The sequence below is a fragment of the Capsicum annuum genome, chromosome 10, assembly GCF_002878395.1.
Source record: "Capsicum annuum cultivar UCD-10X-F1 chromosome 10, UCD10Xv1.1, whole genome shotgun sequence".
NCBI lineage: Eukaryota > Viridiplantae > Streptophyta > Magnoliopsida > Solanales > Solanaceae > Capsicum > Capsicum annuum.
The window spans coordinates 16242125-16259570 of record NC_061120.1 but is presented as its reverse complement, the minus strand read 5'-3'; the positions used below and the strand labels follow the sequence as shown (position 1 = coordinate 16259570).

The 17446-nt window shown below is 31.7% G+C and overlaps 1 protein-coding gene across 1 annotated transcript in view; it reads right to left on the bottom strand.

Moving 5' to 3' along the window:
* Positions 1-17446, bottom strand: part of LOC107845437 (4-coumarate--CoA ligase 2) — a 70384-nt gene that overhangs the window by 20326 nt on the left and 32612 nt on the right. Inside the window, exon 3 of the mRNA XM_016689754.2 lies at positions 16144-16342. Coding sequence (XP_016545240.2) covers positions 16144-16342 — 199 coding nt within the window. The remainder of the gene's footprint in view (positions 1-16143; positions 16343-17446) is intronic.

Here is a 17446-nt window from a genome sequence, read left to right as displayed (position 1 = left end):
ATAGCCCCATATTTTCACTATACATTTTAATAAAGACAAACTAATAAACAAATAAATTGCAGGATATTTTGAAGATAGAAAAGATCAAAAAGATACTTGACGAATCAATCAGAAGATTCGAAAAGGGAAGCAAGGACTCACTCACAAAAAGCCGGCACCTCGATTGGGACAATATCAATCATAAATCATCAACTTCCCAGATTCATAGAAAATGGATTAATTAAGACAAAAGCAGAAGGAAAGAAAATCACACTAAGATTAGAATAGTATTCATCACGAACCATCGACTTCCTAGATTTATGGAAAATGATTCACTCAAGACTAAAGCAAAAGAAAAGAAGATCACATTCTCTACATAGACATATCTAATATGGACATGTACGATTGTGAAGATTGCACCACGTATGGACATATCTGATATGGACATACTCTATGGTGCAATCCCTTAATCAAGGAAGCACCGTCAAATCCTTGATTGAGAGAAATCTCTTGGATTTTCTTATGAAGAATAGCAGCTGAAGAATACAAAAGAAGAAGACTGTAGATAGACAAAGCACAGAACTTCAAAGAGAATCTCAAAGTGTCTCAATCTTAGTCTCACAAACCTTTGTACTTCTTAGTTTACAATAGTTATATAAAAAATAGGATTGAGTGAACTTTGTAATACAAACTGAGGATGTGTCACAATATCTGAAGAACAAAATAAGTCTTTGAAACTTGTTTATCATCATTGTACTCGAGCCCGGCTTTGAAAGATCTAAAGAAACTTTGAAACCCACGGGGACTGAAAGTAGGCACCATATTGGTATTCCGAACTAGGATAAATCTTTGCGTTCTTACTTCAAGTTGATTATTAACTTGTCTATTTACTTAATTCTAATCTGTTTTGTGAAGTGTATTGATTTGCAGGCAAGTCGACTGTGAAGACTCATTAATCGACTTACAAAAATTTTTAATTTACCCCTCTTGAATTTCAATTGGTATTTGAGCAGGTCTCACCAACAGTGTTGCTTAACCGTATGTGAGTAAAGATCAAATGAAAAACTATAAATTTTTTGTGCTCTTCTTCAAGATGGTCATCCCTCCACAAGACCACCATCAACTAACAATACTACTCCTATTGGAAAAACAAATTTAGAATCTTTGTCAAATCAAACGGCTTCCAAGCATGGGTTGTCATCAAGAAAGGACCAAAGCAAATCCCAAGACTCAAGGAAAAGTAGAAGGACAAGGAAAAAGACAAAAAATTGAGTAGTACTGATGTAGAAGACCTCGAAAACTTTAAAGTCACCAAAGAACAATAAGAGGTAATCCAAACTAATGCACGAGCTATAAGTTTACTTCTTTGTCCAGTTAGTGGAGAAGAATACAATAATATATCAACCTGTGAGACCATAAAAGATATGTGAGATAAGTTGGAAGTAACTTATGAAGGATCACCAAAGTCAAAAAATCAAAGATTGTTGCCCTGGTCAATGAATACGAGCTGTTCAAAATAGAGGACAGTGAGAACATTGAAATAATATTTGTCACATTTAGCAAAATTATGTGTGAGTTAAAATCTCTAGGGATGATCTATCCACACAACCTGAAAGTATAGAAGCTGGTCAGAAGCCTCCCAAAAGCATGGGAAACCAAGGCTGCTATTCTAAAAAACGGAGACCTTCACAACATGACATATGAAGAGTTATGAGGTAATCTTATTACATATGAACGAAATTACATCAACAGGTACAACAAGAAAGAAAAAAGAAGCCAGTAGCCTTCAACGCTGTACTAACTAAAGAAGAAGATTTTCTGGAAGAAGCCAATAGCGAAAGAATGGCTCTCATAAATCAAAGAGTAAGGCAAATCATGAAACAGAGACAACAAAGATCCCAAGGAGTCAAAAATAATGATTCCACTAGTAACGATGATTGTTGATATCACTATAGAAGGTCGGGTCACATTAAACAAAACTATCCAGAATTAAGAAGGAGATCGTCTAGAAAGAATAAACATTTTGGAGACTGGAGTGGTGAAGAAGAAATTAAAGAAGAAATAGAAGCTGCCAACATACGCTTCATGGCAAAAGGTGAATCAAGCGAGGTAAGACCACATGACTGTCATAATTGTAATATTCTTGAAGCTAATTTATATATGATAATCGAAAAGCTTCAAAAAATAGTAAAAGAATATAATAAGATCTATCAAGAGAAGAAAAATAGTAAGCTCGACTTAAATAAAATTGCATAGAGGAACGAAGAAATTGTCAAGTTGAAATTAAAGCATGTCAAATTGAAATAAATTTACTTTAACAAGAGCTTGATGATGTAAAAATGCAATTGATAGCATTAAAAAATAACCAACTCACAGTTTTGTGAGATTAAATTCTTTTAAAACCAACTCAAGTTCCTCATCAACATTGTTTAAATCAACCAAGACATCTTTCTCCTCAAGGACCTTTCTGCATACTTGTGGACAAAAAGGGACAAATCTTACAACTACAGGAAAAATCCTAAAGGTATGTGGGTTTGGAGGCCTAAAGGAAGCACATCTAACCCACAAGGACCCAAGATCATTTTGGGTACCCAAACAAAATTGATTTTCGTGTTTTGTAGAAACATGTCTACAAAAGCTATAAAAAGGGAATGTGGGTCATTGATAACGGATGTTCTAGACATTTGATCGGAAATATAGAAAATTTTTATGCTTAAAAGAAAATAGAAGGGGGATTAGTCAGATTTGGTGACAATGCTAGAGGCAACGCCGTATGAGTCAACTCAGTAAAGCTCAACTCCTCATGTGAACTTATTAAAGTGTATCTTATAGATGGACACAAACATAACTTTCTGAGCATCAGTCATCTATGTGATGCTGGATTTCGAGTCTCCTTCAAAGCCGAAAGTTGTTCCATCAAGATGATAAAAGAGATATCTCCCTCATCGGTGAACGTGTTGATAATATTTATGTATTAAATAGTCCTAATTTTGCCACCTTAACCTGCCTCATTGTGAAAACTAATGACACTTAGTTGTGGTTGAGAAAGCTTGGGCATGCCAGTATGCACATCATTGAGAAACTGTCTAGACTAGAACTAGTGAAAGGTCTGCCAAAACTCAAGTTTGAAAGGATCACATCTGTGATGCCTGCCAATTGGATAAACAGACCCGAACATCATTCAAAGTCAAGGACATTATCTCTACCACATAACCCCTTCAAATAATCTATATGGATTTGTTTGGCCCCACCAAGACCGCAAATATTGGTGGAAAAAAATATGTTTTCGTTATTGCTGATGATTATTCTCGTGTTAGTTGGGTAATGTTTCTTTCTTATAAATATGAGGCCTTCAGAAGAGATCTTTTGTAGAAAAGTATAGAAAGAAGCTAGACATATCATCACCTATGTTTACAGAGATCATGGAAGAGAATTTAAAAATAAGGATTTTAAGAAATATTGTGCTCAGAACAGATATTCTCAGAACTTCTCATCACCTCGATCTCCTCAATAAAATAGTGTGGTGGAATGAAAGAATCGGTATCTCCAGGAAAATGCCAAGACAATGTTCTTCGAACATAATCTCCCAGATCACTTTTGGGTAGAGACAGTAAGCACAGCATGTCACATTATCAACAGATGCCTCATCAGACCTATTCTAAAGAAGACACCTTATGAGCTATAGAGAGAAAAGAACCCAAATATCAGCTACTTTCATCATTTTGGATGCAAATGCTTCATCCACAACAACAGTGAGAATAACTTAAGAAAATTTGAATCACGAAATGATGAAGGTATTTTTTTGGGATACTCTCTCACCATTCGCGCTTATAGGGCTTACAATAAGAGAGCGTTATGTGTTGAAGAATCTATGCATATTGTATTTGATGAAACTAATCACCCTTCTATGAGCTTAAGTGTTAATAAAGAATAGGTGAGTGACCTATAATCTAGAGTCAATGCTGGCACAACTGTTTAGCCAACATAAGATTAGTCGACTACATCCCCTCAAGAGTCTACTCTCGCAATAAAAACAGTCAAACCAAATGTTCCAAGAGAATAGAAGCACAATGCTACCAATCCAAATGATTTCATCATAGGAAATCTAGATGATAGGATACAAACAAGAGTCTCATTGAGAAAGCAATCATATGTTGCCCTTATATCTCAAATCAAACCAAGAAAGACTGATGAGGCCCTAAAAAATGAATCTTGGGTCGAGGCCAAGAGAGCAGAATTGGACCAATTCAAACAAAGTCAAGTATGGAATCTTGTTGAAAGACCCAACAACTGCTTAGTAATTGGTACTAGATGGGTCTATAGAAATAAATTGAATAAGAGAGGTAAGGTTATCGGAAATAAGGCCAGACTTGTAGCTCAAGGTTACTCCCAACAAGAAGGTATTGATTATGATGAAACCTTTTCTCCAGTAGCAAGGTTGAAATTAATTCATATTTTGTTAGCTTTTGTTGCCAAAAATATTTTAAGTTGTATCAAATGGACGTCAAAAACGTATTTTTAAATAGATTCATTCATGAAGAAGTCTTTGTAAAATAACCCCCTAGTTTTGAAAATCTAACTTATCCATATCAGGTTTTTAAATTATCAAAAGCACTCAACGGTCTCAAACAAGCTCCAAAGGCTTAGTATGAGAGGTTAAGTACTTTCTTGTTAAATACTAATTTTCAAAGGGGTAAAATTGATACAACTCTGTTTATACAAAAGCTCGACTCACATCTTCTTATTGTGCAATTTACATTGATGATATTATTTTTAGTAGCCCTAAATCTCTCTATGCGAGAATTTTGTTAATTTGATGAAAGGAGAATTTGAAATGAGCCTCATAGAAGAGCTCACATTTTTCTTGGGATTATAAATCAAGCAAACTCCCAAAGGTACTTTCATTAGTCAAGCCAAATACACGAAGGAACTCATTAAAAAAGTTTGGCATGGAAAAAGAAAAGGCCTATGGAACTCCAATGAGTCCGTCCACAAGTCTTGATTCAGATTCATCTAGAAAAAATGATGATGAAAAGATATATAGGGGAATGATTGGATCACTACTCTACTTGACCACAGTCGACCAGACATTATTCTCAGCATATGTAAGTGTGCGAGGTTCCAGTCGGCTCCCAAAGAATCTCATCTGACTACCGTCAAAAGCATCATCCGCTATCTTGTTGGAACCCAGGATATTAGACTATGATACCCTTGCTCTTCTCACTTTAATTTAATTAGATATTCAGACATTGACTTTCCAGTGATAAAATAATAGCAAAAGCATTAGTGGAATATGTCAAATTCTAAGTGATGCCCTAATATCATGGCACAACAAGAAGCAAGCTTGAATTGCTCTATCAATAATTGAAGTTGAATATATAGCCGTTGGAAATTGTGGTACTCAAATTTTATGGATTATGCATCAATTGATTGATTTTAATTTGTCCTTTGAATCTGTTCCCATTATGTGTGATAACTCTAGTGCCATTAGTTTGTCTAAAGATATTGTGCATCATTCTAGGGCTAAACACATTGCTATTAGACATCATTTCATTCGAGATCATGTAGAAAAGGGTGATTTTTCTTTGACGTTTATTGAATCTGAAAATCAATTGGCAGATATTTTTACAAAACCGTTGTTAGAAGAAAGATGCTGCTTCCTTAGAAAAAGGCTTGGCATTATTAGTATTAATGACTTATGAGTCTTTATCTTTGGAAAATATTTTTTACCTTTTTAATTTTTTTTTACTGCTTTACTTTCAATTTTGAAAAATCATTTTCAAAAAAAAAGGTGCCATTATTGCCTTCACCGTTTCTCACCCCACTTCTGCCGCCACTGCGCCTTTTTACCTTCCCAATATACCTTCTGACATCCTTTCACTTCCAACAGTCACATTCTTCTACTTCACCTTTCTTCATCTTCTCCTCCATCTCTTCCTACCCAACAGTAGCTTTTTTCCTATATGTCCCGTCTCTCCCTCGGTTCTCTTACTCGTCCTTTCTTTTTTCTCTCTGCCTCCTTTAAAACACTGACTCAACATCTTCTCCCATGACCAGAACTCACTCCATGGAGAGTGTTTCGAAATCCATTCCTAAACCTCTCTCCGACGATGCTGTTCTCCTCTCTTAATCCCCTGACGAATCTTCATCGGAGTCCCAACAGTCAACTATCATAAAAAAAATGTCAACCCTCCAACCCAGCTTCTTCAGCCAAGAAACCTCATTTAAGCTCCCTAAACCCCTTCCCTCCCGAGGACATGCACAAATTCTGGACATGCTCTCTAAAATATAAATTCTCTGCCTTCAAAAACTACTTCATTGTACCCAATCGCATAGTCAATCTCTATCAATTAAAGGAAGCTCTTTGCAATGTCAATCAATTCTTCAAATTTCAAGACTTGTCATTGGTTTTTTTGTCTTTGTGGACTTAAAGTTTATGTGGATCCAGTCCGAATGTTTTACTCAAGTTTCTGCCTCTCTCCTGACAGCGGCGAACTTAAGACTCTTCTGCTTGGCACAAGAATCATATTAAATGACTTTCTATTCGAAAAAGTATTGATACAAAGTTCCCTGGTGTGATTTCGTTTATGAATGGTACCTGGCCCGAAGATTTTGAGGTAATCTTTGAAGAGGAAAAAAGAGTCCCATTTTACCCGAACACAGTATCATCCACCTTTGGTCCATTGTCGCTATATTTTAAGTATCTCATCATGTCCCACATCATCGCCACCACACTGATTCCAAGGAAGGGATCCCTTAACAATATTACCTATCGTGATGTGTTTGTCCTGTATTATCTGGTGAGAAGCACAAGATAAATAGGGCAAATTGGATTCATGAATATATGCTAGAGAGTTCAGTCGATGTTCATGCCGCCACCAATCTGCCATATGGATTGCTGATTACTCAAATTCTCTTGTATTACTCTATTGATCTTTGTGCTTACCCCCCATATGGAAGTCTTTGCTACTTATGACTCTAAAACTTTTACCAGTATGGGATATGTTTTGGTTGATAACAAATGGTGCAAGAAGGATTCTGCCCGCGTAAAATCTGAACTCCCTAAGGTAAGCAAGTCTGTTTCTAACCCCATGATTACTATGTTAAAGGAACTAGAGGAACTTAAAGATCGTGTCAAAGCTATTGAGGAAGGTGGGATGCTGATTCAGAAGTCAACTTCCAAAATACTGGACCTTGGGAAGATCACCAACACTGACATAGGCTTGGTACGACTGGCCCTCGAAGGATTCAAATAGGAAGGTATCAAGTTGTTCACATGAGTTTTCACGCACATGGACTCCTCATGTCTCAAGTCAACTCCTCAAATGATGATCTTGCTATTTTCATCCAGAACTCCTACTCCGACTTCTTTAAAAACGTTGAAAAATCTTATGAAAAATTCTGTTATAACATGCACAATACCCTGACATACTTTCTGGCTAAGCGGTGAGTGATGACTTCTATTCAAAAAGGGGTCCTGTCCCTTATTTTTGGGGTTGAAAACTGATTCTTAACATATTATCTGCCACACTTTTTATTTTGCCTAATCTTTTGGTAATCATTTAGACTGTTTATCTGCTATATGTTTGTTGTGTTCTTTTTGTGTTGTGTTGTTCTTTTCTATTATGCCAAATGGGGGAAAAACAAAAACATTAGAGGTGCTTGCAATTCAAGGGGAGCAAGTCGGCTATCAAAGGATATGAGCCAACTAATGCTTAAGGAAAGTAGAAACATCAAAGGTGCTTATAAGACAAGGGGAGCAAGTCGACTATCAGAGGATAATAGTCAACCAATGTTTAAGGAAAGTAGGAACATCAGAAGTGCTTGCAAGCAGGTCAACTGAATAACAGGAAAGTTAACTGATGTTTATTATTTGTCATTATCAAAAAAGGGAGATTGATCGCCCCATATTTTCACTATACATTTTAATAAAGACAAACTAATAACCAAATAACTTGCAGGATATTTTGAAGATATAAAAGATCAAAAAGATACTTGACGAATCAATCAAAAGATTCGAAAAGGGAAGAAAGGACTCACTCACAAAAAGCCGGCACCTCGATTGGGACAATATCAATCATAAATCATCAACTTCCCAGATTCATAGAAAATGGATTAATTAAGACAAAAGCAGAAGGAAAGAAAATCACACTAAGATTAGAATAGTATTCATCACGAACCATCGACTTCCTAAATTTATGGAAAATGATTCACTCAAGACTAAATCAAAAGAAAAGAAGATCACATTCTCTACATAGACATATCTAATATGGACATGTACGATTGTGAAGATTGCACCACGTATGGACATATCTGATATGGACATACTCTATGGTGCAATCCCTTAATCAAGGAAGCACCGTCAAATCCTTGATTGAGAGAAATCTCTTGGATTTTCTTATGAAGAATAGCAGCTGAAGAATACAAAAGAAGAAGACTGGAGATAGACAAAGCACAAAACTTCAAAGAGAATCTTAAAGTGTCTCAATCTTTGTCTCACAAAGCTTTGTACTTCTTAGTTTACTATAGTTTTACAAAGAATAGGATCGAGTCAACTTTGTAATACAAACTGAGGCTGTGTCACAAGATCTGAAGAACAAAATAAGTCTTTGAAACTTGTTTATCATGATTGTACTCGAACCCGACTTTGAAAGATCTAAGGAAATTTTGAAACCCAAGGAGACTGAAAGTAGGCACCACATTAGTGTTCTGAACCAGGATAAATCTATGTGTTCTTACTTCAAGTTGATTATTTACTTGTCTATTTATTTAAATCTAATCTGTTTTGTAGAGTGTATTGATTTGCAAGCAAGTCGACTGTGAAAAATCAATAGTCGACTCACAGAAATTTTCAATTTAACCCCCCCCCCCTCCTCTTGAATTTCAATCTTGAATAATATTGATAGTGGGTATTTAATTTAGAGCTTGAATCATGTTTTGGGAAGGATGAATCGCTTGTGAAAAAGAATCTATTGGTTCTCTCCCAATTGGTTGGACCATAGGTGTAATGATTTATTTTACGAGTGAGGTCTCTGGTTCAAGTCAAGGATGACCTAACTGCGGCGAAGAAAACAATAGAAAAAGCATCCAACTACTTCATGCATGTTCCGCTCTTGCTATTAAGTCATTGCAATTACGGATTGAATGTCTAATTGTCAGACAGTAATGATAGTATTTTGTAACTGAACCGATGACTCACTTCTTTAAGTAATGAAGAAGAGGATCAAAACGTGTCCTTGGAAGATTTTACTGAGATAAAGATGAGCTGTTAAGAAATTAGAGGAGAACAACCACATAATTAATGCATGTACAAGCATTAACCACAAATTCTAATTAGTATATATTGAACAACATTTGAATGTTTAAGCAACTCAACTTATTTATATTTAACAATCACGAATGCATTAGAGTTATTTAAACTAATTGTGGTTGTTTAAGCAGTTTCCAAATACTCTCTCTATAGAGAGACTATTGATAGGTGAGGCTTCAGACCAAATGTAAAAGAATTCCATGATTGAACTTGATTAAATTGTCTTGCAGTGTCAACATTGCATGTCTATTTAATTATTTTGAACTATAACTCGAGACTTCTAGATGGTAGGGCGAACTATCTAGTTATGGAGCACAACAATGTAGGCACTTAATTTATTACTCTGTCCTCTTTTCCGGTACATTATACAAAATATAAATGTTCATTTTTATTAATCCAGATTGAAACACTAAATGATAATTCATAACTTAGTTCCTGATTTGCCATTATTATTAACTAAAGTCATTATCCAAAATTGTTAATTTATTATATTTAAAGGATGATTTAATAAAATTATCATTTTATTTATGACTCCTTAAAGGATGTCCCAAGTCAATACTGGACATGTAAAAATGAACGGAGAAAGTGCTACTGGCATTTATTGTTGCTACTTTAGTATTCGAAGAAGTTCCATTACATGCACCGTTATCGTATCATCTTAATTTGACCTACTCATGCATCCCTAGAAAGTTTAAACCTAGAAAGTTTAAAAAAAATACTGAGTCTAAGATTGATCATGTACTTATATCATATGACCAATATAATGTGATTTTAATACGATTAGCTAAATCCACGACGACATAATAAATACCGTATACTGATTAGTGTTGTATTATATTAATATATATCTATATCTATAATCCATAATCTATATCTATATTTATATCTATAATCTATAATCTATACCTATAATCTATAATCTATAATCTATAATCTATATCTATATCTATATCTATATCTATATCTATATCTATATCTATATCTATATCTATATCTATATCTATATCTATATCTATAATATATTAAAAGTGTGAAGACCCTTAAAAAATAATTTGAACTTTTACCCTTCATTAAAAGTCTTTGTAATAGAAAAAATTATTTTTTTACTATTTTTTTAATATTTAAAAATTTTAAATTAACTAAACTTTTTGCAATAAATCCTATATGACATAGTTAAATTTATAAAAGAAAACTAACACCAAAAAAATTAAAAGTTTTTCCTGCAAAACTCATAATTTCACATGTACTACTTATACTAGATTTGAGAATTTTTATTATTTAAGTATTATATTAAATTGTTATTGTTAGAATATTTTTTTGAATTACTTGATTTATATAGTAAGAAACAAAACACTCGCATAAATAATTTGATACCATAATTAATTTTTAAATAATTTGCTTTGTAATAAAAAATAACACTATCATAAATAATTTGAAACCATAATATTTAACACTTCTGAATGGATTAGAATTTTACCTTATATAAAAAAGGATTTATACAATTCTATTTAAGTAATATTTTGGAACAAACATTACAAGAAACATGCTTCTTTTGCTTCTATGATTGTTTTCTTCTTATTTTTCCTTTGATTCAAGTGTATTTTTGCATTCATAATCATCGTCCTTTGTCTTTCTTTACTTCTTGTAGTTAATAATTTTTAAGATTTTCTATGAGTTATACATATTCAACAATTTGACAATGAATTCTCCGTTTTGATAATTTTTCATGTTTTTCTTTCAGTTGAGAAACTTTTGATCGAAAAATTGAACGAAAAAACATGAGGCCGTTGAACAAAGTAGCCAGAAGAATCAAAGGTGCATCTCCTCCCCTTTTTAATTCACTTCCATATGTGTGTGTGTGTGAGAGAGAGTGTAAAGTGTAAAGACCCTTAGAAAAGTTATTTGAAATTTTTGTCCTTCATTAAAACACTCTTCTTTAGACAAAATTGTCTTTTCACTATTTTTTAAATTTATTATTTAATTATTTTAATTCTTTTAACTAGACTCCTAAAATATATGGAAGCAAAATCAATTAATATTTTTCTTTGTAGTGATCAATTAGAAAAATACTCCTAAAATATGATAGAAAAATACTCCTAAAATAAAACTCTATTAAGGAAATACTTCTATAAATTTTGAGATGCACGTTAAACAAGAGAAAAAAAATTGATTTACTTATTGAGAAAATATGATTGATGCTAATTTAACTTGATTCGGTTGCACGTCTAGATTGATGGATGCTTAATTTTCTAACTCTCAACTTTTTCACTTTGTCAACATAATAGAATTCAACATGTGTGTATTTATATTACTTCTTTGTTTTCATTCAAATCATTCTTTAGGGTCAAAATTTTTGATCAGACAAGAATTATTTTCATCAAAACTGAAGTTTTGTGATCACTATTGTATTATTTTGTTGTTACAGGTCGTAGATGAATTTACAGAGATGAATGTTGGTCGGCTTTGAGAAAATTTTTTAGTTAAATGTTAGGTTTAATTGTATTGTTTTTATATCCTGTTTTGAGAATTTTATTTGTGTAAAGGTTAAGTTTAGTTGTATTATTTTGATATTTCTATTATCGTATTATTTTATTATAGTTTACAGGTGATAGATGAGTGTCAGACGACTTTGAGAAAATTTTTGTGTAAAAGTTAGATTTAATTATATTATTTTGATGTCTCTATCATCGTATTGTTTTATTGCAGTTTTTACAGGTGGTAGATGAATGTTGATCGACTTTGACAATTTTTTTTGGTAAAGGTTAGGTTTAATTAAATAAATTCTTCAAAAGATGTTGAATTTAGTTATTGTATTCATCTTAATTATTTAAACAAATATCTTATTTAGTGTAACGTTTGAACTAAATAAAGTGAGGTGCACGCGTGAGGCGCGTACACCTAAACTAGTCTATATCTATATCTATAATCTATAATGTATATCTATATTTATATCTATCTACATCTATAATCTATCTATAATCTATATTTATAATCTATAATATATTAAATGTATGAAGGGACTTAGAAATGTTGTTTGAACTTTTTGCCTTTCATTCAAAGTCTTTGTTTTAGATAAAATTATCTTTTCACTATTTTTTAAGACTTGAAAATTAATTAAATATATTTATAATGAAACCTTTCCTTATTAGAAGTCATCAGAACTAATGACAACTAATACTTTCTCCATTAGTTGAAGAATTCTAAATCAACTAAATTTGATTTTAAGAAAATTTAAAAAATCTATAAATCTACATATATCTACAATCTACATGTACATCTACATCTATCTATATCTACAATATATTAAAAGTGGGAAGACCCTTAGAAAAGTAATAGTTTAAAACCAACTAAAATTTGATTTTTGCAAAGTTGCCCAAATATTAAAATAGTACGTGTTACTACTATTTGTGATGTATATTGTTTTTGCTTTGTATAGAACTAAGACCTGATTTATTTATTTTATAAAACTATTTTTTATGTCTTCTTTTTGAACTTTTTTTAAAAAATCAAAGTTGATTTCGGATAATTGTCTTTAAATAAGTTAATATTATACATTTAGGTTGGGATTTTTTCTAAAAAGTTAAGTCAATTATACATTATATTCGAGTCTGTGACCCGAATTTTATTGATTCGGTCCTAAAAATTTCGCTGTGCGATCCGTGTTTGTGATTTTTTGTGGGGTCTGTGGTGGTAACGTAGCGATCGGTCGATAGGCCCGATCTCGGAGCCCACCACTGATCCCGTTGGGGGTGCGAGGACGAAGCCCCCATAGTATGGACCTGTATATTTTTGGGCTTAGGATTTATCTGTACGCACTTATTATATAAGTGCGTTTAGTGGGATGTTTTTGATAGTGAAAAATTACAACATTGAGACTTTCATCGCCTCTATTGTACTCCTTTCCATTATAGTGAATTCCTCCTCCTCTGCCTATGATTTTTTTCCGTCAAGGGTTTCCACGTAAAATCTATGTCTGCGCTCTTCTTGTTTCTTTTGTTTGTGGTATTGCTTATTCCTGTCTATTGCATAACACATTATTTAGATTTTTGAAATTAATTAAAGTCCTTATTTCATCTAGATAAGAAATCATAATATTTAATACTTCTAAATTAATTAAAATTTCATATTCTATGAACTTTTACAACTCTATTCAAGTAATATTTTCAATCAAATTTTACAAGGAACATAAATATTAGCTTATTCTATTTTTAATTTTCTTCTAATTTTGATTTTGATTCGAGTCATATTATTCGTTCCTTGTTATCATCCTCTTTGTCTTTATTTGTTTGATTTTCAGTTAACTTACTTCTTTCTTTTGTCTTTATAACTTTTGCAGGTTTCAAAACGTATGTAGGAGAAAAATAAGTTTGTGTATAGAATTTCTTATTTAATGAAATCTTGATAGTATATATGATTAAGACAATAAATTTGTTTGTGATTTGGGATAAGTTTTTAAAAATTTTAGTGTATTTTGAAGTTTACGGTAAATAAATTATCATTTATTCTTGATAGATAACTACTAATTGAGAAGTTAATAACTAGTCATGTATTCTTGATAAATAAATGTTAATTGATAAATATTTTGTGATTTTTATTTTTAATGACTCATATGCAATTAATAATTTATAATTAACTTATTTACAATTTTAAAGTCCTAAAATATATAGTAAAAAAGAAAACTATCAATAGTGTAGGTAGATTTTGCGTGAAAAATGACTCCTAATTTTATTATTTCACGGACTCTATATGTACATTGCATAAGTGTGCTTTTTTTTTTTAATAGTTTACACTTCATCTTAATTTTTTTTCATTTTTTCTTGAAAATTACATGATGAAATGACACTAGCATATGTTTTTATTTTCGATAATTAACTTTTATGGCAAGAAAATGGCGGTAGCATATAAGCTACCACCAGCTCACCGTAGTTGTTTGACACATATTTATATTTATATTTATCTATGGCTATAATTTATAATATATAATACATTAAAAGTGTGAAGAACCGTAGAAATATTATTTGACATTCTGCCCTTCATTAAAAGTCTCTGCTTTAGATAAAATCGTCTTTGCACTATTTTTCTAATATTTAAGAGTTTAAAAATTAATTAAATAATTATAGTAAACCTTTACTTATTAGAAGTCATCAGAATTAGTGACAATTAATATCATTTTCATTAGTTTAAGAATTCTAAATTAGTTAAAGTTGATTTTAAGAAGATTTGAAAAATCTTGGAATAAATATGAAAGTATTAGAATAAGAAAAATATCTAAAATACCAAATTTGTAAAAATTTTAAGTAAGTAATTAATGATTTTCTAAAGATTTAGCTTTAAAAATAAAGAAAGATTTTAAATATAGAAAAAAAAAAGCCGTATTAAAAATATGGTTCAAATCGATGAGTCTCTCTTAGCCACTAACGGTAAGGAAAAGAGGTACTGCGTGACAAACGTAAAACTATCAATCTATTAACCACTCAAAACTTCTGATGATATATATATATATATATATATACTTACTATAAAATATGTGTTTTAAACTTTTTGTCCTTAATTAAAAACCTTCGTAATAAATAAAATCGTCTAACTTTAAATAATAAAAAATTACACCCGCTAGACATACGATTAAACTAGTAATATAGAAAATTCCTAACACAATAAAGCCATTCAAAACTACATAATTGATTAAATTAATTTTGATTATTCCCTCCCCAGACCCTAATAAGGGGATTACTCTGGGCTTTGGGCATGTTATTGTAACTTGAGAAAAGGACAGAAACGACGCTTCAAATTAAACTATTTTCATGAAAATGACCATGAAATTTAAATTCCACTTTCTAGGCATTTCAATTTACTAGCTTGTTCTATACCGTTTCTACACACCTTCTATACAGTTTCTATACAAATCTTATACATATAAATATTCTATACGAAAATTATATAGTTTTGATACACAATTTATATAATAACTGTACATTTTTTGTACACGTTTTATACAACAATTATATAATTTTCATACACTTTCTCTATATTTTTTTTATAAATATTTTATACATATACATATTTGATAGAACTATACAATTTCTATACATATATCTTATATAGATACATATTCTATCTAACAATTATATCGTTTTTATATAATTTAATTATAATTTCTAAATAATAAAAAAAAGCAAAATATTTGATCAGTTAAAAAATTTATAGCAAAAAAAAAAAATTAAAATATTTTTAAAAGAGCCGAATTGTCCAAGTTGAATATTGTATCAGTATTGTATATAGACTATATCAGTATTGTATATGAACTGTATATGGACTACGTGAGCCAAAATGACCCAAATTGGGAAAGAATAGAAAATGGCCATAAAGTGACATTTTTTTTACCCGATTGGACATTATATGTCCATATGCCCAAACTTGGGCTATTATTTTTTAAAAAGGCTACACAATATCCTTTTCCCTTGTAATTGTAACTTTGATTGTAAGGCAACCCGAGAATTGATATAAGAGGTGCTATAACTAGGAGATTATACTACAAAAAGGCTAATTTGGTGAACTAAAGCTTTCGAGAATTTCGGAGGATAGAACAATAAAGATATATTGTACTAGTAAGATTTTACTATATATATATATATACATATCTTTAAATTATTAGTGGCCATCAATCTATATATATAGTTGATATTTAGTTTAAATCGTAAATAATTTAACCCTACCGTTTAATAATTTTTTTAACTATTATTCAACGTGCTACAGTTGTTGCATTATCTATTACTTGTCCATCCATATTCACAGCCCTAGTTTTCGTATTACTACTTTTATATCTTTTTATATTCAATGAGTTAATTGGAACTAACCTTTCATAATCTGATCGCCTCTTATGCAAATCTCTCCAGGTTTGTTTCGAGGAAGAGAGATACCAGTGTCTGGATCCACAATTTTCATTTCTGCGTTCCTTATAACAGTTCCACATGCCCCTGATTTTATCTCAAACGGTTCTTTTGCGAATGCCAAGCACATTGACATCGGTGCACCCGCCTCCGTCATTCCGTAACCCTATTCAGTCATGAATTTAAGTTCTATGCACTTATCGCGTGTATTAATAAATATATATATTTACATACTCACATAACTATGAATTTTTTTTTGAAAAAAAATGGTGTAGGGGATTGGAAATGAGGAAAGGAATTACATAGTGGGAATTAAACTATCATCAAGAAGGTAAAAATTTACTTACACAACTAATTAAACTACATGAACATTCTTCATAAAACTTATTAATCAATGTTAGACGCAAATTAAAATGATACAAATGGGCTGATACTCCCTTTAAAATAGGTGAAATCATCATCAACAACAACAATAAAAACATACCCAGTGTATTCCCATACAGCTCGAAAACCAACCTAATACATTAATATATAAAGTCTGAGACTCCTTAACTCTATGTTGCAGGAACAGGTTCAACTTTAACAACCTCTAGCTTTGGAACTTCTCAGATAATTTGTTGATATGTTGCTATCTTTTTGAGTGCGTGAGTAACTAAAAAAGTTACTCTCTCGATATATAACAACTCTTCAGAGAGTCCTTCAAAGTCCTTGGTCTTCTACCTTGCTTTGGACTCTTTAATAGAGGTTGTTTTCGATAGACCCTCGCGTTAAAGTACGTGCCCTACTGATTACTTACTTTAGCCTAACAGTTGCCTATTAGTGGAACACATTAACTAATGTGTTCCTATCCTACTAAAACATTAAGTAAATTGCACAGTGATATTTACGTGGAAAACACCTGACTCAAAGGGTTATAAAAAAACACTACCTGTACCTCTACAGGATTTAACCCCAACTCTACTAAAATAATTGAGCCTCAACAATGAACATATTACAGAACTCTTGTAAACTAGGAATTTAACTTTAACTCCTATCTCTGCAAAATACAAACATTCCTAAGGTGAGTGTTCCCAAGTCTTCGAGTTTCCCAACTTGAAGACAAAGCTCCTAACTCAGTTTATACTTCACTGAGACTAGACAACAATACAACTCGAGAACCAACCTAATACATAAAGTCTAAGACTCTTTAACTCTACATAGTAGGAATAGGTTCAACTTCAACTGCCTCAAGCTTTGGAACTTCACAGATAATTTGTTGATATGTTGCTAT